At 34.5% G+C, this 25,662-nt stretch overlaps 1 protein-coding gene across 7 annotated transcripts in view; it reads right to left on the bottom strand.

Annotated features, from left to right (window-relative positions):
• PHF14 (PHD finger protein 14) overlaps window positions 1-25,662 on the bottom strand; it is a 164,548-nt gene that overhangs the window by 117,514 nt on the left and 21,372 nt on the right. For all 7 annotated transcript variants that reach the window (XM_082752177.1, XM_082752176.1, XM_082752178.1 and 4 more), the window contains exons 5-13: window positions 22,996-23,155; window positions 17,434-17,545; window positions 14,972-15,109; window positions 13,158-13,304; window positions 9,576-9,846; window positions 8,887-8,993; window positions 7,569-7,664; window positions 5,926-6,029; window positions 4,397-4,528 (exon numbers count right to left, since the gene is read on the bottom strand). In XM_082752177.1, coding sequence (XP_082608303.1) covers window positions 4,397-4,528; window positions 5,926-6,029; window positions 7,569-7,664; window positions 8,887-8,993; window positions 9,576-9,846; window positions 13,158-13,304; window positions 14,972-15,109; window positions 17,434-17,545; window positions 22,996-23,155 — 1,267 coding nt within the window. The remainder of the gene's footprint in view (window positions 1-4,396; window positions 4,529-5,925; window positions 6,030-7,568; window positions 7,665-8,886; window positions 8,994-9,575; window positions 9,847-13,157; window positions 13,305-14,971; window positions 15,110-17,433; window positions 17,546-22,995; window positions 23,156-25,662) is intronic.

Here is a 25,662-nt window from a genome sequence, read left to right as displayed (position 1 = left end):
TTTGTGTACCTGCATGATGCAAATGTTTCTTCATTGTCTAAATAACCAGTAGTGAATTTATTTTTGAGCAGGGGCAGCTTCAAGAAATGTGTGAACCTAAAATGGGGCTTTTCTTTGGTAGGCACTCAAAGACCAAAGAGTGTTTTCTACTTAAGAAGTTTTATAAAACAGTTGCACAAAAATATATTTTAACCCAGAAATTTAGGAATTTATAAAGACCTACACTGATAATACAAAAAGGAGAGGGACGATTTGGATTTATTAATTTATTATTTAGGTGATGTAGAAATGAAACCAGAAGAGAGAGAACCCTGTTACTTCTCCAAAAGAATTAGTGCAAACAATGACATTACGATGTTTCTTTGTGCTACAGCTTTATATACATCAAAGAATCTAATGTGCTTTACCTAATGACAGGTCTGGCACATAGCAATTTGTGAAATGATGAGAAAACTGAAGAAAATTGAACACCATCCCTTTATAAATGTCACAAAGTTGAAGATCTCACAAACAGACCTCAAATCCAACACACTGGTAAGCTTTATACAAACCTTGTTTTAATACTGAAGCAAAAAAAATCTTTGCTATATTAGACAGAAAAGCAGACAAAACATATGAAAGTATTTTAAACATTTAATAGATAACATTACTATAAATATTATGAAAAAGTGAGGTCTTGTTCTAATATCACATTATAGAACAATCAGACTGCCAATTAGACTGCCTTAACTGCCCTATGCTACATACTTTCAGAGTGGCTTATAAGATGACAATACAGAAGTCAAAAATACAATACTCAGTCCGAACAAGACAGCCATTCTTATAGTCAAAACTGGCCAACAGACAGAGGATTTGGAAGAAATTAGTATCTTCAGCACCCAGTGTTTAATGTGAAAAAGGTAAATTTCAATTCTCTGTGCTTGAGGAACAGCACTCAGTATGCTTTAAGAAAACAGTTCTGCCCTCACTTTGAAAGGGAAAACTGTTCAGTTATTAGATATCAGTCTAATTAGGAGAAAATATCTCTAGTAGACATATGCTGTGATAAATCACCTCATCAAATTTCAGCAAAGAATTAAACCACTCTGAACTTGAGAAACATGGACCATAGTTTTCAGATGACAGCTATGCTCTGGAAATTTGAACAAATAACGTGTGTTGACTGGTATACTGGAAGAGGAGAAAAAAAGAGGAAATAAAAAGACAGTATGTACGCACCAAAAACAATTTTTCAAAGAGCTTCAAAGAATATTTGCCAGGGAATAACGCTACTGAAAATTTGCTATTTGCAACTACCCAAACATCCTTTACTGTGAAAAAATCCAAAATTTTATATATGAAATACACAATATTGTATTGCACATGTGCTTATATTTAAGAGACTAATTTTATACCATCATCTAATGACTCCAGATGAAAAAAACTGTCTGGCTCAGTACTGAGTAAGTGGTCTCAGGAGTATAATGAACGGCCAGATACGGAATGAGTGTTTATAGGGCTGTTGGTCAGGGACTCCAGAGGATTCATTTTGTCCTCTGGCCAAAACAAATCCCCACAACGGTACCACCAAAATAATTTGGCCTTCAGGAACAACAATAAAAAAACATCAAGACTAACATGATTATTAGTCCTTTTTTTTTGGTCAATCTCAGTCCCTGGCATTTCATATGCTACCTCAGGTTATCACCGTTTTTCAAAGATGTGATTTCAATAGGAAGTACTGGTCTCTGTTGGTAGTTGACAAGTATTTCCTTAATAAAAATGCCAGTATTTCATAATCCGATTTTTTTTTTTTTTTTTTTTTGTATTCTGTTTTAGCAGCTGTATTGTCTTTGTATTGGTTCAGGTTATTCGGTTATTCTCTACCACGAAAATACTCTCACTCTACCTAGAATGGAAGGGAGCATAAAAACACACACACTCTCAGAGAGAATGACAAGGCTTACGATAATGCAAGATTCAGATGAATATTCTAGTATTTAATCTTACACTTAATCTTAAAAACAAATCATTTCTAAAATGTTCAAGATGTTACCCTGCAGAAAACTATCAGGCCTCTGAACAGGGGGAAATTCTTAGTGTTAAGCACTTGGAACCTATTTCTTATAAATTCTGAGGCACTGTTACTCACCAGGTAAATTCTTACTATGACTTTGCTATCATCACCACCTACTTTTGATGTTTAGAAATACTCTGATTAATACTTATAATGTGCACTTTCTTTAATAAATTAGCATTAAATGTGACAAATATTTTAATGACTTTGTTACCAACATTTAATAGTGGATTTATTTCAACAGTTTCAAAATCCACTTTTGTAAAATCCACTTTTGCACTGTAAATTTCTATTTAGCAATGAGCATGGACAAAAAGAAAAAACGATTAGCTAATCCACATAGCACCACACACAGAAGCTGAATCATTTAGCATCCTAAAAATAGTATGAAACTCCAAGCATATGGCATAAACTCATGCTAAACTAACCAAAGTTTAAATGAATATGTAGCAATAAAGCGTATGACAGCTGATTAGTTGTCAAACTTCCTGTAAATGCTTAAGTTAGTAATTATGAGTAAATGATTACCAGTGATGATGTAATGACAAACAAAATGCAGTATGATGTAATGATAACATAATGTAATGTAAAACAAAAATCAAGAAACAACATTTTTAACCACTTTAAATATTTCAACCTGCCTAATGTTTCAAGGAGTTTCCCACAACACCCTTTTTCTTACTTCATCTTTTTGCTTAAGTGCCCATTATATGCTATACAAATATATGAAAAGTACATGCCCCCTGTATAAAAAAAAATCACTTTTCTTCATGGCTTAATCAAAAGATTAGAAATACATTCACAACAGCAGGAGGGAAAAACCTGCTGAACTCAAACTTAATTTAAGGGTCCATTAGATATGCTCTCTACTGATCCTGAAAAAGAATGCATGAAGGCATGTAAATGATGAAAAGAATGCAATCAATACAGATCAATTTGACTGCTATAACCTCAGACTCCAAAATATGCCTTAGCTAATTAGATGTAAAAGCTAAGTTTGTGATCTAAGATATAACAGAAGCATAAAATTCACAACAAAGATATGTCAGAACTTTGAAATAAAAGCATTTACCACCTGTACTATTCTGCCTTTAACACCTACTGAGAACTGTAGTTTTACATCTTTTGGACTGATGGCTTTAGTGAGCCTTTTCAGCTGGGTTAAAAAGCAGAAAAAAAATCAAGAACAGCCTGTGCAAATGTAGAGGTTACATTAAGAAAAAAAGAAGAAGCTTCCACGTAACAAACCCGCTTGGTAAATTTGACCAAAGGGATAAGAATGTCCTTGAAATAATTAGAAGTCCAGAATCACAGACTACATTAAATAATCTAAGGAAAATAGGAAAATTACATTCAGAAGTATATTAGTGATGGTGAAAATCTTTTCAATTTTTAAAGGAAATCTCAATTTACTGGGATAAATTCAGGTTTTCTCAAGTTACAATAAAAAAAAAAAAAAATCAATCATCACATTTATCCAAAAAGACTACTTAAGTAGTCTTTTTATGTTTATGGAAAGTTTTATGGAAAAAATTAAGTGATATATGGAAAAAAATAGAAGCACAGTTTTCTTGATTAAAACACTTTTAATGTATTTTTAGACCAGGTGGTAACAACTCTTGGAGATGCTGTATACTAACTTCTTGCCAGATAAGAACTGCTTCTAAGGAACTAGTTCTAGCACATTTCAGAGGAGTTTAGAAACCTACAGAACACAGCAACACACTAATTTTATGACAGTTTAGAAATCAGCACCTCTATGCATCATTTCTCCATTGTATCGCTTAGCTTTTTACACTCCACTGCCAGGAAAAGAATTTTAATTCACGGAATTAAGTTGTATTAAGTACAATTACACATACGCTTTTGCAGAAGACTGAAGTAAACCAGAGTGATTTCCTATATTGCAATATAATAATCTAGTAACTAACAAATATGCTTTTAATTATGTACAAGTATTTTCTTAAAGACCCAGACAGAAAAGTTGTGTATCTGGGCCCTAAGATAAACAGAAGACCATGCCTTTCATTTCCAGAAGCACAATTAAACCTATGGTTTCCTGCCATTACTACACAGCCTTGTTAATAATTGCAGATAAACTCAAAAGCTAAGTGAATTAAAGCTATAATCTATTTGTATAAAGTGGCTAATGAGAAATCTTTACTACACAACTTTTCACCTTCAAGCATCAGTACTGAAAATAAAATAACTCACTTCAGAGTGAGTATCGCTTCAGTATCAGCGATGTCTAAAATTCTTAGAATTTGCAAGTCCACTCATGCTTATTTCCTACTTTAAGTACAGAGATAGTACAAGATAAAACATAAATTGCATTCTTACCAATAACTGTTCTTAGTCTTCCTTGGCATCCTTGTAAGAGGTGGATCCAGACAACCAAGATGATAATGTAGTTTGCAAGTGTCACACAGTAACAGTAGATGTTGGTCATGGTTCTTCTTGCAAATTCCACAACTTTTAATGTAGGCAGTGGAAAAGCATTATAATTACATTTGAAGTTACAAAAAATAAACGATACATCCCAGCACATGCCCCAGCTTCAATATAAATATGTAGCAACTAATTTCACATAAGCACATAATTACTTTTTAAGGAGTTTGTATGTATACACATTAAAACATAGAAGGCACTTAATATAGCTAAAGACACCTTCAAACTAATTTTTAAAGATTTCTGACCAATACTTTTTGATACTTTTAGAAAACATATCCGTGACAAATGGAAAAAAAATTACCTTTACCATTCAAACACTTAAATAGAAAAATTATATTGCTACTATCAGTCTTCGCAATCATAATTATTTCAATAAAGCAAATGCCTTGAAACAGGTCTGTACTGTTACTACACTGGGCAATATATCAACTCATAAAAAATTACTTTTTTTTAATTATTATTTTACTGGAATTAACATTTTAGTTCAGTTATTTCAAAAAGATCAGATGTTCATTGATCCTATTATAAAAAGGGAGGAGCTAAATGACTGGATTTAAATACAAAAGAATTAGTAAAGTATGTCTCCTGTTATTTGTCCATATGTATAAATTGCCAAATCCTCAGCTCACTCTCGTATTTTCAGCTTGCACCACTCAGAGCACTAGAATCAACTTCTGTTTATGTAATCCATCTCCTCCTTTTTTTTTAATCCTGCTAGCTGGGCAAGATACTGCCTATTTGCTGTGGCTAGAGGCCTGGCTGCTGACCTATCAATAAGCCAAAGACTGCCACTTCTAAGATGGCGGCAAGAGAAACAGATTCAAGAGCACAGTCATGCTCTGGGACCCTGATATGGGGTCCACTATTATGCTTAGTTAAAATCCAGTCAGTAGCTTCATAACATACAGAAAGGAGAAGCAATAACAAAGTGAATACATTTTATTTTCTTGGGGAAAAAAATAGAAGTAGGGAAACTTAAAGCACAAGATTTCCCAAAGCATTTGACAACCTGTGAACAAAAAGTAAATATTCTTATCTGACAGGTGCTTTATGCACTCAGCCACTGTGACTAAACAGCAGCAGCACTGTTTGCAAAATCAACACAGATGATTACATTCAAAAACACAAGGCGACCAGTTAAAATTTTTCATATCAAAGTGACAAAAGACTTCTATTTCAGATGTAAAGAGGTACCTTTGTTCTTATAAAGCACTGCTATCAAGATAGAAAAAAAAAAAACCTCAGTGATGTGTACTAATGTGAATAACTATTTCTTAAATTAGCCTTTAGAAGTAAAACATGACAACTCTGAAGCATTTTGTTAATCAGAATTGAAACAAACAATTTTCTCTTAATACTTTTTTGAAATTGCAACTTAATAAATATTTTATCTATTTTGTCAAGACTTCATTACTTGCCTATAAAGTACAGCTGGAAGCGTAGATGTCTTTTGTGTTCCTCCTTCCTTTTTACTTGGTTTTCTTTCCTTAGGAGCACGTAAAATTGCAGGTATGTTCAATTTCTATTGGATTTGAACAAATGCAGTACACATGAGTCTTGGGACTTTTAGAGAATACCATTCTAATCTCAATGTAGGGAGGACAGGACTCAATTTGAGTGGGAAATGGCTTAGCCAGCTATTTTACAGACAAAAGCAACTACATATATTTATATTATAAGATCATATTAGGGTAATATTATAATTTCTCAATTAAATAAATAACACATTGAAATACTAGCATTTACAAATCATTTTCAAGCTTTAAAATAGAAGGATGGACAAATTTACATTTGTCTAGAAGGTGGAAATAAGAAAAGCAGAATTCACAAAACTGACAGAAGAATGCTGAGGCAGTTTGTTTTTCCCCCAACATCCCTACTACATTGGTGCTCGATAGGTTAATTAGAAAAATTATCTTATTGGACCAAGCCTTCCACAAAGCAGACGAGATTCTCTTTGGATTTCTACTAATCTGCAGCATGCTAGCTTCCCAGACAGCTACCATCTATCAAAGTCATTTCTCAGCAGCCCCGTGGGCCTGCATCTGTTCAACCAACTGGAAAAAAAAAGCCACGCAAGCTGTGCAAATGAATTCTATTCAATTTTTTTATTTTTTTTTGTTGTTGTTTTGGTAGTATTTGTACCAGGAAATATATTTGTGAATACTTTTTTCAAAGCCATGTTAAAAAGGATAAAAAAAAAATTGATCTAGGAGATGTAATGTACTATGTGAATAATTTTTCCTTCACAAGTAGAAAAGATAGGTTGACAAAAATCTAACCAGCACAACCAGAAAAACTAACATAGCATAGAAAAACTGTTACTGCATAAAAAGGTAAGCTTCATTTCCTGAACAGCAGTACAAACTCAGCAGTACGAAAAGGCATCACTAAATTATGATGCAATTGTATGACTGCATTTTCACGATAAACAGTTTCTTCCATCTTCTTTAAAATTCTAAGAGGAAATCATTTCAATCTCTCTCTGAAAGCTAAAATGTCCATTGCCATTTAATACCTTTGATATAAAACATAAGAACACTGCAAGAATCTCATCTTTTCTCCATCAATGGGAACAAAGAGATAACCACTGGCAACAGGAGATAATCCAAATCTTCTCTTCTCTGAGATACTTATATTCATTTGACCAAAATACTCCGCTCTATCCAGTTAAAAAAATATATCATAGTGCCTCTTATATAAACCTCTAAGTTACCATACCATTTGAAGCCTGCAGTAACTAAAGACAACATGGAGAGAAAAATGGTAGGATTAACTTGTGCTTCACATTCGGCTTCATTACAAATGACAAGACAATCAGTTATAGCGAATGAACGAATTTTGCAAACAAGATCACTATTACAACAAAATTAAACTTCAGATTTCCAGTAGCTGGTTTGCAGAAGTCTATATATTTCAATCAGGAAACATTATCCCCAGAGTGAAGCCTGGGTCTGATCACATCAATTCATTTGGCCACAAAAGTGGCAGATAGAAATAAAAAAGCCCATTCTTGGAAAACAAGGTTCGCCTATAACTATAAAAATAAAATAAAACCAACCTGTCCAATGATTCTACCCAGCAGAGCCCAAATGCCCTGCCCTTCATTTCGCAGTTTTCCATTCATATTTTGTAGCTCTTCCAAGGACTCACAAAGCTAAGCAGTTAAAGAAAAAAATCAACAGAAAAAAATATATTAAGGTTTATTTAATAAAATTTATTCAACCTCTTACCTATCAAGGGTGCATTACTTTATTGTGGGATTGAAAAACAATGGAACTCATGTCAATATAGCTGAGATCAGTGCAATCAATCATTCAGCAATTTAAGATGAAATCCTGGGCTGCTACCCATTTTGTAAAAATGATCTGAAGCATTTCAGCATTAAAAATACAGTTCCATAGAAAATTAGAAAGCAAAACTAAAATACTGCAACGTCTCATGTGTTGTTCATGCCACTTAGGCAGCAAGACTGTAACAAGTAACATATAGATGAATTAAAGACCTATATTGCCATATCAAAAAACTTTCAGCCATTATCACAGAGTTATAACTTAGTAAAGGATGCAAGCAGAAACAAAGTTGTTTTTTTTTTTTCTTCTGGAAGCAATTGTTACTTACTGCACAGCATATACAACCTATTGATCCGGTTACAAGCTCCCACTCCCCAATCTCCTTTGCCTTTAATCTCTTTGGGCACAAGGACCTGCTATGTCATTTATGTATGTTCTCATTTAAAGCACATACCTGACAGTTTAAGTGTGAATAGCAATACTATTTTTTGTTATCACTAATCACCTACATTGGATAGGTTACTGAATTCAGCAAGAATTGCAACGTGTCACCTGTCACAAAATATAAAGTATTTCTATGTTCCCTTTAAAGTATTTAAATGTTAAAAAAAATAATAATAATAATTAAAATTAAATTAAGACATTAAATGCTCTTTTATGTACAATCATGAATTGGATTTTTGGGTTGGGGTACAGAGGTGGGGGGGTGTGGGTACCACACTGTTTTCTCAATGTTTCAAATGAAATGCACATGTAGAATGAGAACATGAAGGGCCTTAAGGCTCAGTTCACTCATTAGAGGGCTCTGTCTGCAATCTGTCACTCGAGCTCTCTGTGGGGTCAGTCCAAGAACCAGTGTCCAGCCAATGTAGGACTTTTTAGAAGATGACTCTGCTTGTATAATGGGGAGGGGGACAGATAGCCACATTTTAAGAAGAAATAAATTTTTAACTATTATTTTCTTTAAAAACAGAAAATTATGTATCTTTGTTTGTAAATCATTTTGTTTGGAAAGTGGAATGCTATCAAAGTTAACAGCAGCAATATTAAAACAGTACAATGGTTTATCATCCTTTTTTTCTTCACCTTATTATACTCCACATGAAGCTTTTCTTGCTCATTTTCTAATTTATCCTTGATATTCCTCTGCTCAGCCATATTCTCCTGGATTTGAATCATGCGCATATTTCTCTCTATTTAAAAGAAAATCTTATTATTTCCTAGGCTTGGCTATATTTCCAAGTTTTAAGCACTAAAAAAAAAGTAAAGCAATGAAAAGCATAAAACCATAACAGAAAAGCACACAAAACTGTAACTTACAGGTTTATTACACAGCCTCAGTAGAATGAACACTCCTAACGTTTACTTTTTGCTGCACACGACAACCTAGTATAGTTACTTAAATGGTGAGCTTTGATTAGCTATCTACTTGACAGCCCCAAAGTCAAAAACACACCGTTCCACACAGTAAGGAAAATACGAGGGGAAAAAAATACCAAAGCTCCTTAAGCTTCTACTCCCTTCTCAGAAAAGATACGGCTGCCTGTGTATATTTGAATGATTTTTTATTTTCTGAAGCTTCTTTAAAAAGAAAATTCACTAGTTTTCTATATAAATAGAGATTGTGCAGTAATATTCCTGACCTAAAATGAAAACGTAATTTGTGTTTGGCTAGTAAAAAAGAAATACAAGAAAAAAGCCAGTAAACTTGGACAATACGAATACAGTAAAATGATTATCTTTCATTGGGAAAAACATGCAATTTTGATCCTTACCAAGGTAATAATTGACAAAATCAGCAGTGAGAGCTGGTTGTTTATGTTTTCTTCTTCCATCAACACTGGAACTAGTATCTGAAGTATCCACTGGAAAAATGTCTGTGCTTATCCCCATTAACTCAGCTTTGCGCATAAGCTTGCGTATGGCTGAAGCACTACTAGTAAGCGGTCGTGGCAGCTTCTCCCTCGGTACCCAGGCCTGTGGCCTGGTGGTACGAGCCAGCTCTGCCTTGGCACGGTACTGCTGTAGTCTGGCATTGATTCGAGCCTACAATAAAGAGTTCCGTGAATTAAGAACATAAGGGAACAATTCAAAACCATTTTTGAGTTCTACATTTTGGAACACATCTGCATTTTATTTTCAGTATAAAAGCCACACGGTTTAATAAATACTGTTTTCACTCTGGAACATTTTGACTCAAGAAAGACACTAACAGACATTTGATTTTATTTCAAAATGCATTACCCTTTCACTAGGTTTTGGAAATACTCAGATTCCTTGATGAGGTTACCTCATTAACATGAATGATTGCTGGCTTTCAGACAATCCTTTCTGATAATAATTTGATGGAACCATGAAAACTCACTATTCAGAAAAACCTTGGCTGACCTATCAAAAGTATACCAAGCTATACTTTAAATTGGTATTTATGAGAGCAACAAAATTTGGTGACTGGTATTTTTTCCATATTTGACATGCTTTTGTAGGATCTCCTTTTCTCAATTCTGTATCTCTTTATAAATGTTAAACTGGTTGATTACAATGTGCCAAAAGCACAACTCCAAAGAGAAGTGAAATCAGCAGGAGAAGCTCACTATCCGTCTTGTTGGTGACATCTGTATATTTGTGACCATCTGGGACATCAACCCCAGCCGATCAAGTTGTTGCTGACAGTTGAAAAAAAAATTGTCTTGTGGGAACTCTGCAGCAACAAGCCTGGCAGAAAATGACATCAACACACAAACCTTCAGAGGCAAAACTCCAGCTGACTATCAGTTAGAAGTTGTTTATTTGTCTGCATAAAGAAGCAGCTAAACTAATCTGACTGCCCTACCATATGGTGTGAGATACTCTTGAGACAAAAGCAAAAAAAGTCTGCATATACACGCGCCATGTTTCAGGATTACCTCTGATTACAAATAGCATTGCTGAAGGTAGTATTACAGGCACTGTTTAACATATAACCTTACTAGGTCTTGAACATTAATGACCAAGAAACATGACAAATGTGGTTTGTGGCTACCAAAATGTGACATTTTTTCCTTGAACTCAGAGCAGCAAGGGAGAGATCATCCACCTGCAGTTGCTACCTTAGTTTGTTCCAGCAGAGAATAAAACATTTTATAACTTCCTCAGCCTAGATGCTTCTTTACTGGTTACATTCTCAGTTTGGAAACTCCAGGGGTCATTTAAGATGTCATACAACTATACCCAGAGCCTTATTCCTGAAATAGATTACATATCAGACTGACTAGTCCAAATGAAAACCTGAACTCTCAACATGTATTTAAGCAATTTTCAAGTATGTATTTTATCCAAGGAATGTACGTTTCCTTTATTGATATAAAGAAAGTATTTCAACATAGAATATTTTCCAACAATCCATAATAGTCCTAGACAGTTTTATATTTTATATTCTTTAGAATTATTTTCTTTTTTGAGCCACAGGACTTGCCAGACTGTTAGCTCAAGTATTCCTGCCAGGGCTATATAGCACCAAATATCAGCTTTTCATCCTTTGAAAGCATCCCTCAAAAATCCAGTCGCAACACCATACAGCGTTATTTGCACAATTACATTATTATTTACATTAGCTCAATACTTGTCAGTCTTAAACTTAAAAACTCCTGTGGAAATGAGCTTTTGTAATATGTGTATGTACACACCTACTACCGATTCTTACTTCTCACACAAAAATCCTCCAGTAAATTCAATTGTCTGTTAAAATAGGACTTTATCTTATTGCACACTATATGCACGAGAAAGTTCAAGTATGAATTTGTATGTACTACTTTGTGTCAACTCCCCAGTCAGGCATTTCTGTCTGTACTAAGAACCCATTACAGTCATGAATTTCTAGAAATGCACAGAAACCACTCAAAGACAAAATTATTTCATAAAACACATACCCATGGGGTCTTGCTTCAGGTTAAAGTGAAGGAAGAAAGGGAAATGCTGGGAACATACCAGCATTAGCAGCACTTCATAGGAAATACAGGTCTCTAAAAAAAGACCTGAAAACAGAGCTTGTAAGAGCCACACTAGACCCAAATGGATTTTGCACAACCAGCACTTACCGTTATGTTGGAGAGTGTTCATATCATTGTGATTTCTCCACTACATAGTGGTAATTCACATAAGTGAGAGTAGAGTGTATTACACAATTATGTAACTTGCTTTAAATCAAGCCATGCCAAGCTTTATACCCCACAGAAAAATTTTATTCAAAATTCTTCAATGTTAGAGTTTGCTCATGCTCATTCTCAAATCCACAGGTCACTTTAAATTAGAGGTTATTTTTCCTATTCAAGTATCTTTGAAGATCTAAAAAGGTATGATTTAATCAAAATTTTTGATGACACGAAGATTTATTTTCTGATCATTACACTACAGCTCTCCCTTCAGAACAAGGGAGAACTTTTTCCTCTTCCTTCTCTCCATAATTTCTCTCTTCCATTATTTACTAAGCAACTGCCAATTTCTATTGCAATTTAGGCAGAATTCCTTCAAGTAACAAGCTGTTTTTCTGCACGGGCATGACTTTTCTGCAGAATTCAGTGCGGCCTCAGAAGTAGAAGCAAAGCAGGCCACAGATTTGTCAAGACTCAGAAAAAAATAAGTACACACACTCTAATATACTGAAGTATACAGATTACCTCAGAAGGACTGAAATCTTGTTATCAACAAGACACTTATCAGCTGACCTCATGCAATAACTAACAGTTTCACATGGTTCAGCCACTTCGCAGGGATATAGACTTTGCCTAAGATTTTCAGGCATCTCCTACTCAGCAGCACAGACTCAGTATTTGATACCATTTTTTTTCTTCTAGGAAATCTTTACTTTAAAAAAAAATGCGCATAAAATTCTACTTATTTCTACAGCAGGTGAAGAAGTGATCTAGCAAGAAAAAAATTCAGGCAAGCTAGAGTCTTCTGCCAATGCTAAAATATTACTACAGTGGAAAAAAAGGAAGATTTTCACTGAACATCTATGTACAAAAACACCTTATTCTTGTCTACCTGTGTGGTTTTTGTTAAGAATCTTGAAAAAAAAAAATGTATAAAAAAAATCTATGGATTGCAATGAAAATTTAATTACCAACTTTCTGCAAACAAACTAGGTCTGCAACTCTGGAAAGGATAGATGTTCCTTTTTGACATTAAGTTTATTGAGAATTGCTCTTAAGAAAATTGAGAATTGTCTTAGCAAAACTCACTGCTACAAGAAATGAAATATATTGATGGCACACGTTCAAATTTCATTCACTATATATAACAATTACCAATCTTCTAAATTTCTTTCTTGTTTAAAATGGATGATTAATGCAGATGCATTTGTGTCAGGAATATAGTACCTGAGCTTCCGGCGAAAGCTGTTTTTCTCTTTCCTGTAAGGACATTTTACAGTAAGATTGTAATGCCAAGTAGTTTTTCCGCTTCCATTTTCTGTCTAACCTGTCCGCATGCTGTTTACAATAAGCAAAAAAAGGGTCAGCTATATCCTGTTTCAAAGAAAACAAAGGAAAAGGAACAAAAATAAAGTTAAGACATACAAGGCCAAAAGGCTCTGAACAGCACAAACATTGTGCCAACAGTTTCTGTATTCAAATAGACGTTTTTAAAAACAATATATATATTTCTAAATCAACTTTGTCACATTGATTTATCTTAGAAAGCTTTTTTCCATCTTTTTCATTTTATGACCTGAAACATTTTAAAATGCATTAATAATTAACGCAGTAGTTTGATCTCTGAACTATTTTCTCATTTCCAGAAAAAAAATGCATAAGAAATTCCTACGTGCAAATTCATTTAGCATATAATATGTATTGTTAACCTCCTATTGCTTTATTGTGTCTTCTTTTGCATAATATCCTAAAAGGAATTAACAATCTGAAAAATATGTAACGCAATGTATCTGTTTTTCTCAAATGATTTTTCAGATGTATTGGTGTGATTAATCATCTCTCAGATGACTTTTTTCTCATTTTTCATTCAGATTAGCACAGATTAGCACACATTTCCAACAGATCAGCACATTATCATGCTGCAAAGCTATAGTAATTTTTACTACATACAAACACTGCAAGCAGTTTACGAACATACAAAAATACAAAGGGCTGGAGCACCTCTCCTGTGAAAACAGGCTGAGGGAGTTGGGGTTGTTCAACCTGGAGAAGGTTCTGGGAAGACCTTCCAGTACCTAAAGGGGGCCTACAGGAAAGCTGGGGAGGGACTCTTTGCCAGGGGGTGTAGTGACAGGACAAGGAGTAATAGCTTTAAACTAAACAGGGCAGCTTTAGATTGCATATAAGGAAGAAATTATTTACTCTGAGGGTGGTCAGGCATAGCCCAGAGAAGTTGTAGCAGTTCCATCCCTGGAAGTGTTCAAGGCCAGGCTGAATGGGGCTTAGAGCAACCTGATCTAGTGGTTTCATCATTATATGAAATATCTGAGCCATGATGAGATTCAGTCTGAGAACTATGTTTCATCAGTATATTGTCAAAGCTGCAGAAACATCATCATAAATAAACAGACTAAGAAAATCTTGAGGCAGTCTTCCTCCACAAGGTAATAAAAATATTATGAAATAATTAGCCTATCCAACTTTTCCTTCACTCACATACAAAACAGAATTAATAAAAATCTGTACAGGCTTTCCTTATTTTTATTTTGATTTAGACTTTCAGAATGTGTGGCAACTTACTGCCAAAAATTAGCAGCTCCCTATAATTAGGTTCTACGAGGGAGGCCTTGATTAAAAATACTTAGCTACAGAAAATATGTAAGAACATTTTCAAGTAAAAAGATAAGGCATGTGCCTAGAAGAAATTCACACAATTTTTGAAGATTCAACATTACACATAATTTAGTAGGGAAAACAACATAAAGGCAACTGCACTTTTCTTCAGTCTCACAGAAGTACACAAATTTGTGATCCCTTTAAAAGGGATCACTTAGTGGTCTGCTTTTTCACAAACAAGTTGGACTATTTCATCAACAAAGAGCCCTCCCTGGACAGTCCTTTTATTTGGCCTATGACTTCCTAGTAATTTACAAAACTTGGCTCAGGAATAGTGAATAAAAAAGGCAGAATTTCAGGTCTTCCCCACAAACTTTTGATACAACCCTTTTATTCTATCCTTTCCAAAGCTACATCATACTTACCTCTTCTGCTGCTGCTTCTGAAAGAAGGCCTTCCTTCTGGGCGCAGGTCACGTGGAAATAAGCTCTGCACATCCCAGCATCACAGCTAATACATACGCCAGTTCTGGCAAAACGAGGATCTTCGCAAAAACTGCACTCCTTTATAAGGAAGGGTAGAAAATGACAGAGTATTTCAGGTGCATTTTGCCTAATATTTAATAATTTACATCTTTCATATAAGAACTAGATGGCTGGGTTTGCTCCTGTGTGGTACGGAAACCAAGTATGCTGATAACATTTGGCAATATTTAAAGCTTCACCACTTCCCAAACCCCACGATTGACTTCATTTTCAATAAGCAATGGAAAAAAGCTTAAACATCCTAAATAGCATATTGGATGAACTCTTATAAGAAGTTCCATGCCTTCTATTTCCCTTCAGAGCAACAACTAAATAGCATCTAAGCAACACACACATACTTAACTATATAGGTGGAATATCATAAAACCACAATACTGCACAGCAAATGTTCAGTTGTTCAATAAGTTCAGAGCACACACACACACAAAAAAAAAAGCATGGTCCTCTAGGTGACTTGAAAACCATTGAAAACCAAACCATTGAAAAACCAAAAACATTGAAAAACAAACAGTACATAATGTCCTTTAATAAGCTCTGATTGAGAAGCTAATTTGTGACAACAGAAGAAAAAAATAATCAAAAAACGTAAATATCAGTAAGTAAGTTTGTGATTCACATAAAATACTACATTAAGGCTTCAGCTACATTCATTCCCGGCATAGCTGTTTGCAACACAGCAAACTAACATCCACTAATGTAACCTGGAAAAAATACAAACATTTTTCAGCTGGATCAGTTCCTCAGTCTGGTTCACCACAAATTCATACTGAACAGCTGTTCCAGCAAACTAGAGTGGTAAGTGTATAAGCAAGAATAAGCAAATAGGAACACAGGCTGGTAAAGCGGTGCCGCTATCCAGTGCGTAAAGTGACCTAAAATTACATAGTTGTGCATTTCTGAATGTCTCACAAGATGAGTGATTCAGTCCTCAGTTCAGAAAATGTAATGTCTCAGTGTTTTAAATGCTCTGGATGCAATGCTGTGCATCACCTACAGAAATTATTTCCATGCAGAAAGTTAAACAACAATAGAAAGGATTCACAAATGAAATTCAGTGACAGAAAAATCTCAAAAATATTGCATACACTACCCTAAAAGGGCACCCTTTAACTGTGTCACAGCACCACGTAACAGAAAAGAAATGAAGCGAATCATAGATTATTACTTGAAACTGGTATTCCAGGGAGGTGTTTAGCTAATCTGTAACTTCCACACTTGATACAGCAAACAAGGATGCTTTAAAGCTCTGTGAGAGTAATGAGTCCTCATCTGTGCAGTTCACCCATCTTACTCACAGTAAACCTTACTCCTATACACCATTCATGCTAAAAATAAAAAATTACAAATTAAAAAGCATGATTCATTGCAACAATAGGCTGCAGGGTTTTGGTAGTTTGCTCATGCTTTTTTATACAAACATTTCTAAACAATGCTAAATACTCCTGCGGGTCTACGCTGAACATGCTCCTAATATAGGTAAGTTGCACATGGGCCACCCAAAGTGTTTTAATTTATTTTAATATTTCTACAAAGTTATTACGAATTTTAATTTAGCATTCTATTTGCCAAATTAAATCCCAGGAAATTTACTATGTATAAATTAAGCATCAGAGAAGCAGTACTACAGCCACTTTTCCTCATGTTAGCCAGATAGATAGGGATTCTCCACTCTGTTCCCGTAACTACAGCAATAGTTAGTAAATCAGTGTTGGCCTCTGCCCTTTGTGATGTTTTCCTGTATGTTTTGTACATGATCACTTTTGACCTGGATTGAAAACATTTACATGTAAAAAGACTATTTTAATGTTAGACCCACTTTTTCTGTTCAAGTTTAGGACTCCATACTGTTACGTTCTGTTTTGGTTTTTAATATTGCTTTGCAGCAATCTTTTTGTATGCATTCCAGCTTATGATTACAAAGAACCAAAAGTAGTTCTTAACTGAATTTACATCTGTCTCTTAATCCACCTCACTTTCCTTTTCTCCATTTCAAATCCCATAAATCCTCTTCTCTTTCCAACCACATTCTGGCAATCTGCCACTAACTGACTTTTAAAGAAAGTAATTGGCACCTGCATAAGAGAAAGGAAGGAAACAGAAAAATAGTGACAGAAACTATAGAGAATAGCGGTAACAAAAAATAGAAAAAAGAGAGAAGGAAGAGCAAAAGTATAACAAACAGAACAAATTTCATCACATTTGCAGTCTGAAACCTGTTTGTGGAAAAAAAAACAAAAAATAAACAAAAAAACAACATAAATAAGACTGGGAAGTCATATGTTATTCTACATTAAAAAGTGAAATAAAGCTAATGGTAGGTAGTACATCTCTTCTAGACTTACCTTGGCACCATACTTTGAATAATTCATTTCTGTAAGTGTTACTGGCCGCAATTTGTCAATATCTCCAAACGCCACTCCTGGAACATAGAGGGCACAAACAATATGGACCCACCTAAAACAACACATAAAATTAGGTTAGTATTACAACATTTTGTTCCCATATTACACTTGCTAATTTCAGGTTTCAAAGTGCCATGTGAATGTTACAGATGCCAGAAAAAGCATACATAAACAAAAAATATATTAGAAGCAGGTAAGGAATACATATTGGGAAGTCAGCACACTGAACCACAGCAAGGGTTTTCAGTGCAACTGGGATTGCTTCGCTTGTCTAGGTCAAGGGCAAGGCAACCAACACCCTCTGTTCTGATGGTTCTTAAGCAGAGTTCTCCATCACTGTTTATGCAACATGAAACATACATTAAGGTTTTGATACTACTCACGAAACTAAAGCAGACTGATGGGGTGGGACAGTGGAAGCAGAAGAAACAAAATTACTACCTGGTTAACAGAAAAATCCCAGTAACAAGATACCTACAAGCCATTAACTCACTTCACTCTAAAGGAATTGGATAGTAAATCTAACAAAAGCCGTAACACCGACCAATTCATAGTGTTGTATCTGACAAGACTCTTTTCACCTGCATATTTGAAAACATAAGTTTTTATACTATTGTTAAATCACTTGTGTTTGAGATGCAAAGTCATAAATTCACTGTAAAACATGAAAAATTAAAAGTGAGAAAAATGTACATTTGAAATATAAATTTACATGCAGTAATTTTCACAGATTTTACTGGGGCTCTCGGAATCCACAGCAGAGTCATAGCACTTTAACTACAGGTAGAATCAAAAGAAGATCTGAAGATTAGTTACAATTTTGTCTTTAAATAACACGACTCAAATACAACAGCATGCTAGCTGCCAGAGAACAAACTGGGATACTCAAGTGTTCTGCCAAACTTCTTCATGTACAGACAAAGTAAAGCCAACCATTGTTTTTAATATGATATAAACACTCCAACATGCCAGCAGAATCTCTTAATTTAATACAAAATTATGCAAAAACTAAGACTCTCCTCATTACCGTATGAAAATTCAGTAATTCAGAAAATTCTGCCTGCCTCTCCATAATGTATTCATCTCCGGTAGCAATGGAGCACCTAATACCATCCTTCAAGGTATTAGTACCTTCAAGGTATTATCCTCTGGTGACTAGCCGTGCATGGCCTGAGGGCTGGTCAAGGGAATTGTGATTGGGACAATCTACTCGGAGCTGCTGCAGCCTCATTTCAAGTCCCATATGCAGCTTTGGGCACCACAGTGTTAAGAATGACATAAAATTTTAGAGGGTGTCCATTAGACAGCATCCAAAGGAGGACAATAAAGATGGTGAAGGGTCTAGAGGAGAAGACAGATGAGGATATGCTGAACTCCCTTGATTTGTTCAGCCAGAGAAGAGGAGACTGAGGGGAGGCCTCATGGTGGCCTACAGCTTCCTCATAAGGGGGGGGAAGATGGGCAGGTGCTGCGCACAGCTCTGAGGACCAACAATAGGACCCAAAGGAACAGCATGGAACTGGGACAGGGGTGGGTCAAGCTGGGAAGTAGGAAAAGGTTCTTGACTGAGAGGGTGGTTGGGCACTGCGACAGGCCCCCAGGGGAGGTCACAGCACTGAGCCTGCTGGCATTCAAGCAGCATTTGGACAACACTCTCAGATACACTGAATGATTTTTGGGTGGTCCTGTGCAGAGCCAGAGGTCAGACTCAATGATCCTTGTCGGTCCCTTCCAACTTGGGATATTCTCTGATTCTCTCTCTGCCCTCCCAGAACTGGTTACAGTTTGGCCTAAAACACTACCATAATTTTATGAAATACTTTTCTACCAAAAAGAATTGGTGTGCACAAGTATGTATTTCAGCAAATACTGTACATTTACTAGAAGAAATATCTCATTTCCACAAACACACAAACTATTCTTTTCCAAAAGGAATAAAGACATTATTTTTTATCCTTTCGAGCAAAATGCTACACAGAGTAAGACATGTAACTTTGATAAAGATACTGCTTCGCCATTAATAACTGCACTAGGGCTTTTCTATATCCTTTCATTGATTTAAGATGCACTACAGAGAACAAATTTGTATAAGTTGAAGTTACACTTCCTCACTGTTACTATTCTTAAAAAAAAAAAAAAATCCAAGGCTCTGGTTGGAGATTTTTCATAGTACATTTAGAAGACTGAATTAAAATTTACCCTCCAAAGTTCAATATAAAGATACACATCTTCTACAAGCAGCTGCTTCTCAATTTAATTTGCACAGTTTTTCCATGCTCCACTGGTGTATTAAATGCTGCTGCACTCTGTAGGAGTTTATCTATGATAAACCCAACAGCTGGCTGCCTGCTTCATACTGACCTTCTCAAAATGTTTTAGTACATGTCACCGAAGTATTACAGTATTACAGATTTAAAGTGCCATTTCAGTGTGATTGGCACACAAGTGCCTCATTTCCTTAGCCACTTTTATGTGAACTCGGACCTGAATCTTTATTAAAAAACATATAGAAGTCAGTCAAGTTCACAGCTGAAGCAATTTCAGCTGCTTTTAATACCAGTTCTAAATATTTTCCTGCTCATTTGTTTAGCCGCACATGTTTTAGAAGCTTGTAATTAAGACAAATTGGGTAATCAAAGAAGAATAATCTTCCCTGTTACTTTACCATCCATTTAGCTTGGAGCAATGATGACAGATGTTGATTAGGGAAGAAGAAAAACTCCATACCATAACAAGGACAGAATTCATATTCTTGGATAATATGAGATTTTATTTCTCATAATGATAAATTCAGGTTTATGCTCATGAAGCTGAGAGGTTAATGTGAAAAGAATTCTGCTGAGAAATTAAGCACCTCATTATTATAATGATTCACATAGAAACAGAGAAATAATTCCAACTTGATTGTGAAAAGAAACTGAAGAGGCTTGGTCTCACTTTTGTGTGATTTCCAGCATTGATGCATATAAAGAATTTCTTTTTTAAAAAGTGGTAAGGGGATGGAGAGTTACAGGATTCTGTTATTCAGTGGTCTATGATAGTATTCCAAGAAATGAAATGACGTATGTTGCAGTTTACTCAGTACTGTGGTAACATAATAATGGACATTGCCGACCCCATCCTATCTTACTGTGCATTGCCCCATTTCCCTATTGAGTTCAAATTGATAAATTAACAGAACGAGAGCACAGGATTATTCACACGTTGGATAGTTGTTGTTTTTTTTTTTTGTTTTCTAGTACATAAATCTATTCACCTGGGAGAGTAAACTTATACTTATTCATGACAGCCATATCACATCATCTAGCAGATAAAAATGCAATAACAGAGATAATAAATTGTCATGTTAATCTCCACAGTCAACAAAGCAGGCATATGCTTTTGCACAAATAATCAGTATTGCAGAGAAAACACTTCCATATTAATCAAAAACATACTGCTACTTTATAAGAAATTTCAAGCAAGCAGTTTTTAAAATGTTGACTGTACTTTTTATTATCATTATAAGGGAAATTACATATATAGTGCTTAAACTGCTTTAAAAACCACAAGAATAAAAAGACTGAAATACAGCTAGAAAATACAAAGCTGATCTTAATGTATATTCAATGAAGAAAGGTAGCTGTCCTCCAAAGCCAATTCCTAGCACTTACATCTAATGGAGAAGTTCAGTGGTATGAATACCCTCCTTATCTGTTTATTACCACTGCAAACTTAAAATGTTTCTGATATTAGAAAAAATTACAAGCTAAGGCAGAAATGCAAAGGCACATGCATTTTAATCCACAAAATCTCAACCAACTTATAATACTTTAATATTGTATTTACTTTCCTTAAAAGCAGTATGTCAAAAAAAGATTTCCTAAAATATCATCTAGAGCTCTGCTGACCTTTTAATGATGGCAGAATCAGTCTGTTACAGTATTAGCAACAGTACTGGAACAGAAAACAGGAATGAAAAAAAAAACACAGCTAATACCAAAAAAACTGAATATGCTTTTGCACTCATTACAAGACAGTCACAGTCATCTAAATGATGTCATCATTTAGAGAAAACCACTACAAGCCAATGGATGAAAGAAAACTGAAAGAAAACATTGCTATATTTTGTGATTTGCTAGTACAAAATATGTTGCTCTCTAATATATAGCTCAGTGTAAATGGTTTAAACATTAAACAACATGAACTCATCTATCGTCATCAGTAAAATATGACTGCATATTTTTATAATCCTACTTATCAAACAGATATGGTCAAACAGGATTAAGAAAGCTTTGCTTTCCTCTGAACAGCCTTATCAACTAATTAGATTGCCTTCCCTTGTTAACACAATCAATGAAAAACTTATGACAGGCCCATTATCTGAAAATGTTGTGTATTACCGTGCACCTGCAACTTATATAACTGTAAAACTTACATAAAATCCATATGTATAATATTTATGTTGCCATATATTATATATAAATAGTACAAACATTATATTGTGTATATTATATACATTTTATATAAAATTAAAAAGCAGTAAAAAAGGGGAGGTAACAAAGCTGGTGAAGGGTCTAGAAAACATGTCTTGTGAGGAGCAGCTGAGAGGGCTGGGTCTGTTGACCCAGAACTTTGAGAAGGCTCAGTGGAAACCTTATTCTACTTCACAATTACCTTAATGGAGGCTGTAGCAAGGTGGGGATCTGGCTCTTCTGCCAAGCACCAAGTGAAATGGCCTCAAGTGGTGTCACAGGAGGTTTACGTTGAATATTAGGAGAAATTTCTTTACTGAAAGTGTTGTGCAGCATTGTAATAGGCTGCCCAGGGAACTGGCTGAGTAACCATCCCTGGAGGTCTTCAAGAAAAGTGCAGATTTAGAACTTAATAACATGGTTTACAGGTGGACTTTAGTACTAGGCTAATGATCGGACTAGATCATTACAGATGTCTTCCAACCTGAATGGTTCTATGATTCTGTCATTCTATGATAAAAATTTATGGAAAAAGAACCTAATTACATTAATTGTTGTTCTCAAAAAAAAAAAAAAAAAAGGTGTCATCTTTATGGTCGATGTTACTACGAACCATTTTGCTCTCTCCTTTATTGTAGAAAATTAGTTGCCATTAATAACAGTATCAATTTTTTTTTTAATACGACAGGAATGGAAGACATCACATAAGAAAGGTCTTCTAGCATATCCAGTAAGACATTTGTGTATATACAACAATACATGGGTCACTTCACACTGGAGAACAGATTTTATCATTCCCTTAATTAAACAGTGATTTTTTTTTTTCTCACTTAGGGTACATCTTTTGCTCATCAGTCCATAAACCTATAATATTATAATGGAAGTGAAGAATATTAGTAGTGAAAAAAAAAAGATTAGGTGATTGACTATCCAAAGAGCACCCACTGTTTATACCAATTTATAACAGTCTCCCTACAGGAATAGACAAGGGCAAAACCCAACCTTTTAAGAATAAGCAGAATTTGAAACACCACTTCTTCAGCCTTACCTGCCCGCATCTGTCTCCTTGAAGATCCCATCTTGGTTTGGACATAGTTCACAACTAGGTGTGACACCACATTTGCATGCATCACAAAACCAAGGTTCAGTGGAATTTTCTGAAGCTGAGCTCATGATGGAATCACTCTCTCCATCAACACCATAGCAACCTACATACACATAAATGAAAGACAAAACATAAGGAAAAACAAATAAACAGGTACTTCTCAGTTATGATTTTCAGCAGGAAATATACACAAGCACACTCAGCTGCATGATGATGAACATCCCAAGAAAGCTTCCAATATTTATGCAAGGATAACTTTTAGTGCAAAATTTGTATTCTAAATAAAGCCTATTTCTAAAGAATGATCTCACATCACAACCAAAAGATGTAAAGGTCTGTTTTACTTTGTTCTTTTAGCAATGCTTGGTGTCCTAGACATTAAAAAAAAAAAAAAAAAAAAAAAAAAAAAAAAAAACAAGACAAAGCAACCCACAAAGACTAAGAGAATCACAGCATTTTTTTCAATTAAAGAAATGTATTTCAAGTTAAATGCAACAGCTAATGAAAGTGTAATAAAATACTGACCAAATATTTTGTTTTGTAGAGATGATTTTTAGTGCCTTTAAACATTTGTTATCCTCAATTAAGGATATGTTATCATTCCCTTATATGTTATCCTAAATTAAGAAGATCCTTCATACCTCTCTTCTCCACTGTTGTAGTAGTGCTTACGTAGAGCTACCTGTCTTCCCATTCAACCTCTAAAGTCTGCTTTGAGCTGGATTAGCAGTCTAATACAAATTATAACATGGTTTCTTAAATACTAGCACCAAATGAGAAATCCATGGGTATCATGGGTCAGGATTTAGATTTGAGAGCATATACAGCTTTCTCTTGGATATTCTGATCTTTTGGCTTCTTGCTACCCTGAAACGAAGGTGTGGTGTTTTTTTTTTCCCTCTAAGAAGTCAATCATGCTAGCAGTACCCGTTCAACAAACAGCCAGCCCACTTTTCCACTTTGCATTCAGCATCCAATTCAGGTAAAAGAGAATATACATACTAAAAATAAAAATAAGAATTTGCATCCCCCAAGGTTTGTAAGACTGAACTTAAAAAGACCTTCTGTAACTTTAAAACTGAAGTATCATCTGATGAGCACAGACTAACAGTTTTGAGACACCATTTTGGTGATTGATGAAGTATATTTTAAATTTTTAGCATTCTCATTTTACTTGATTTTAAACTATGATTAAACTTATTCAATTTCTCAATTCTTCTTTGGTATGCCCAGTGCTTTTATGATTTTAACACATCTCTGGCTTAATCGCTGTAAATTTAGTATTTTAAAGTGATTTAGAAGCTCGTTATATAAATTTTGAAAAAGAGTAAGAGTAGTATTCCTACTACTGTAAATGACAAAAAGGAAGACGTTAATGCTTATCACCACAAAAACATACTTCTGTACATGACACACTTTGAATATTTACCTTTTCCTCAATAAGAGAAAAATAATATTTCATTGTCTACATTAAAACAAAGTAGAGACACTGCTGAAAGATTAAACTCAGCTATTTGTCGACAACAGTGATCAAGTCAACATTTTTGCTTGCAGAGCAGTTAAATTATTGAATTTTGCAATTAAATAGCAACATCATTTGTTAGTTTGGTTCATTACCCACTGACTATAATAAAATAGTAACAGTGCTCTAACTCCTCTTGTGACAGAAACAGAGATAATAGACTAAAACTACATTCAGAATATAAGCAATAACACTCACTGTAGGTACCATTTAAGAAATATAGTCTTCCATTACAGCACAAGATTCATCAATAAGTATTAAATTAAGTCACCAGAATGTTTCTTTTTTATTATAGAAGTATTCCAGAATCAAAGGACAAATAATACCCAGAAGTGCCAGACAAGATTCATTAGGTATATAAAATATGGTATAGCTCATACATAAACTAACTCAATTTTCTTTATAATGTCATACCAGCTTTAAGTGGTGTCCCAGAAAGTCCTTTTTAAGTTGTAACAACACAATCTTGAATACATGCCAGCAAGGCTACTTTTAAGCAATTACATTAATGTACAAACACATAACACATTGATATTATATGGTTGATGAATAATTAAGCTTTTTATAATTCTGACAGACCGTTCTTATCAAACTAATATTTTCCTAAATGTGCTTATTAAAATTACCTAGCACTATAGGAGCAGTAATACTGTCATCAATCCATATGGCAAAATAAAATTGGTTTCTTCCAAACACTGATAATTCTTCAACAATCAAATGTAATTAGATTTGTTTTTCTCAACTAAGTGCTGTCAGGCTGCTAAAATTAGCACAGTGACTTCCCACAACTGTCTTACCTTCATTCTGAAATATTTGCCTAGTTACACTTATCAGTCATTTTTTCTCCTTCTTCCTAGAAAACTACATGCGTTTGCTGCAATTATTTCCATCTGTCTCACATGTGTTGACAACAGACTTGGTTTCCATGAAAACGCAAATATAAGTAATTTTCTCATGTGGATAAAAATACATGTCAAGAGTTATAACCCAAGTGTTTTTTTCTTCTAATTATATTTAAAAATAATTATATAAATAATTATATATTTACATAAAATATATAATTATATTTAATATATATGTATATATAT

Source organism: Aythya marila (genome assembly GCF_965140915.1).
Source record: "Aythya marila genome assembly, chromosome: 2".
NCBI lineage: Eukaryota > Metazoa > Chordata > Aves > Anseriformes > Anatidae > Aythya > Aythya marila.
This window is presented reverse-complemented; position numbering and strand designations above follow the sequence as displayed.